Source organism: Priapulus caudatus, unplaced genomic scaffold, assembly GCF_000485595.1.
Source record: "Priapulus caudatus unplaced genomic scaffold, Priapulus_caudatus-5.0.1 Scaffold10065, whole genome shotgun sequence".
NCBI classification, from domain to species: Eukaryota; Metazoa; Priapulida; class Priapulimorpha; order Priapulimorphida; family Priapulidae; genus Priapulus; species Priapulus caudatus.
In genome coordinates, this window is record NW_014587126.1 from 952 (window position 1) to 2,617 (window position 1,666).

General features: G+C 57.2%; 1 protein-coding gene across 1 annotated transcript; it reads right to left on the reverse strand.

Moving 5' to 3' along the window:
• Window positions 1-498: 498 nt before the first annotated feature.
• LOC106820307 (protein retinal degeneration B-like) lies at window positions 499-1,173 on the reverse strand (the record flags this gene model as incomplete). The annotated part of the gene is made up of 2 exons (XM_014824829.1): window positions 499-729; window positions 1,053-1,173. Coding segments are annotated over 2 exons (352 nt in total), but the record flags the coding sequence as incomplete, so codon positions are not given.
• Window positions 1,174-1,666: the final 493 nt, after the last annotated feature.

Consider the following 1,666-nt stretch of genomic DNA (forward strand, 5'->3'; position numbering starts at 1 on the left):
GTCCTCCCCTCCTCTCCACTCCCCCCCTCCCTCCATCCTTCCCCTCCCTCCCTCGCCCCACACACCCACCTCGTGTTGAGCTCGTAGATAGTTGTCTTAGTGACGCCAGGGCTCTGTGCGTGCGACAGAGCCATCGCCAGAATGACACCATCCTCCTCCCCTCCGTCCTCCCCCTCCATCGCTCCCCTCCCTCCTCGCCCCCACCACCACCCACCTCGTGTTAAGGCCTGCGTAGATACAGTTGGTCTTGTGACGCAGCGGCGTCGGTGACAGCCGTCGCAGAACGACACCATGCCCCTCCCTCCTCCTCCCCTCCATCCCCCCCTCCCTCCCTCCTCCTCCTCCATCCTCCCCCTCCCTCCCTCCCCCACCACCCCCACCCGTGTGTGAGGCTGCGTAGATAGTTGGTCTTGCTTGACGTAGCGGGTCGGGGCAGGCCGTCGCAGAACGACAACCATGCCTCCTCCCTCCTGCTCCCTCATCCTCCACCTCCCGCCCTCACCCCCACACCACCACTCGTGGGTAGGCTGCGTAGATAGTTTGGTCTATGTGACGAGCGGGGTCGGTGGACAGGCCGTCGCAGAACGACACCATGCCGTGGGGGAAGTTGTGCTGGGCGAGCCACGACACGACCTTCTGCTGCTGCATGTCGGGCCGACCGGTGATGTAGAGGATCAGGTAGCCGAGGTCCTGCCAGTGCCGCACGACGTCCACCGCGCCCGCGCGAACCTGCAACAAACGAGACCGGCAGGGGGCGCCGCGGGGTGAGTCGGAGGGCGATGCCTCGCGAAAATGGTCGGGCGGAGGGTTTGCGAAACGCCCGAAAACCTGCGTGAATCCGTCCTTATCGCCGATTATCTTTTACGAAATCGTTTCCATATTCGTTAAATGTTTATTACCTTACAATATATACCCACACATATATATATATATATATATAGTTTATATACGTATGTATGAATAAATATATATATATATATATATGCGTGCGTGTGTGCATGGTGCATACATATATATATGTGCTGCCATCTACGGGACTGCGAGTTCCTCACCTTTGGGTCCTTGCCCATGATGGAGACGCTGGCGGTGAAGGAGCCGTCAATGCTGAACACTACCACCTCCGTCTTCGGCGGCAACACGGCCAGGTAGAAGTCCACTGACGTGTGGTCGCCCCTGCAGCGCAAAACAAGAGAACGCGTCATGGCGTCCGCCGCGCGACAGCCAGTGGAGCGCGCGAGCAGACGATCTCGGTTGATCGATAACTAACAAGTGCGCGTACGTACGGATCAGGCCCACAAACTGCTAAACATCGGGGGAAGGGGGGGTGTCGTCAGAAACAAGTCTTAACAAGAACTATTTCCACGCACACCGGACCTCTGTATGCTGTATACAAGAAACTCGCAACTTCACCACTTTTCTGTCAACAATCCACGAGAAAAACATATAACATTAATGCGAACGTTAGGACGTAAAATTACGCAAACGAATTTTATCGGACAAAGACGCTCCCCCTGGCAGTATCCCGTAGCGACGATTACTGCTGAGACCACCATGCATCTAACAAACAACTCGCATTCGCAACGCAAGGCGCCCGCTCCCGCCATGGCGATGCCAGCAGAGGGCGTCCCCGGCAGCGGTATATAACAAGAGCCGCAGAGCGTCTGGG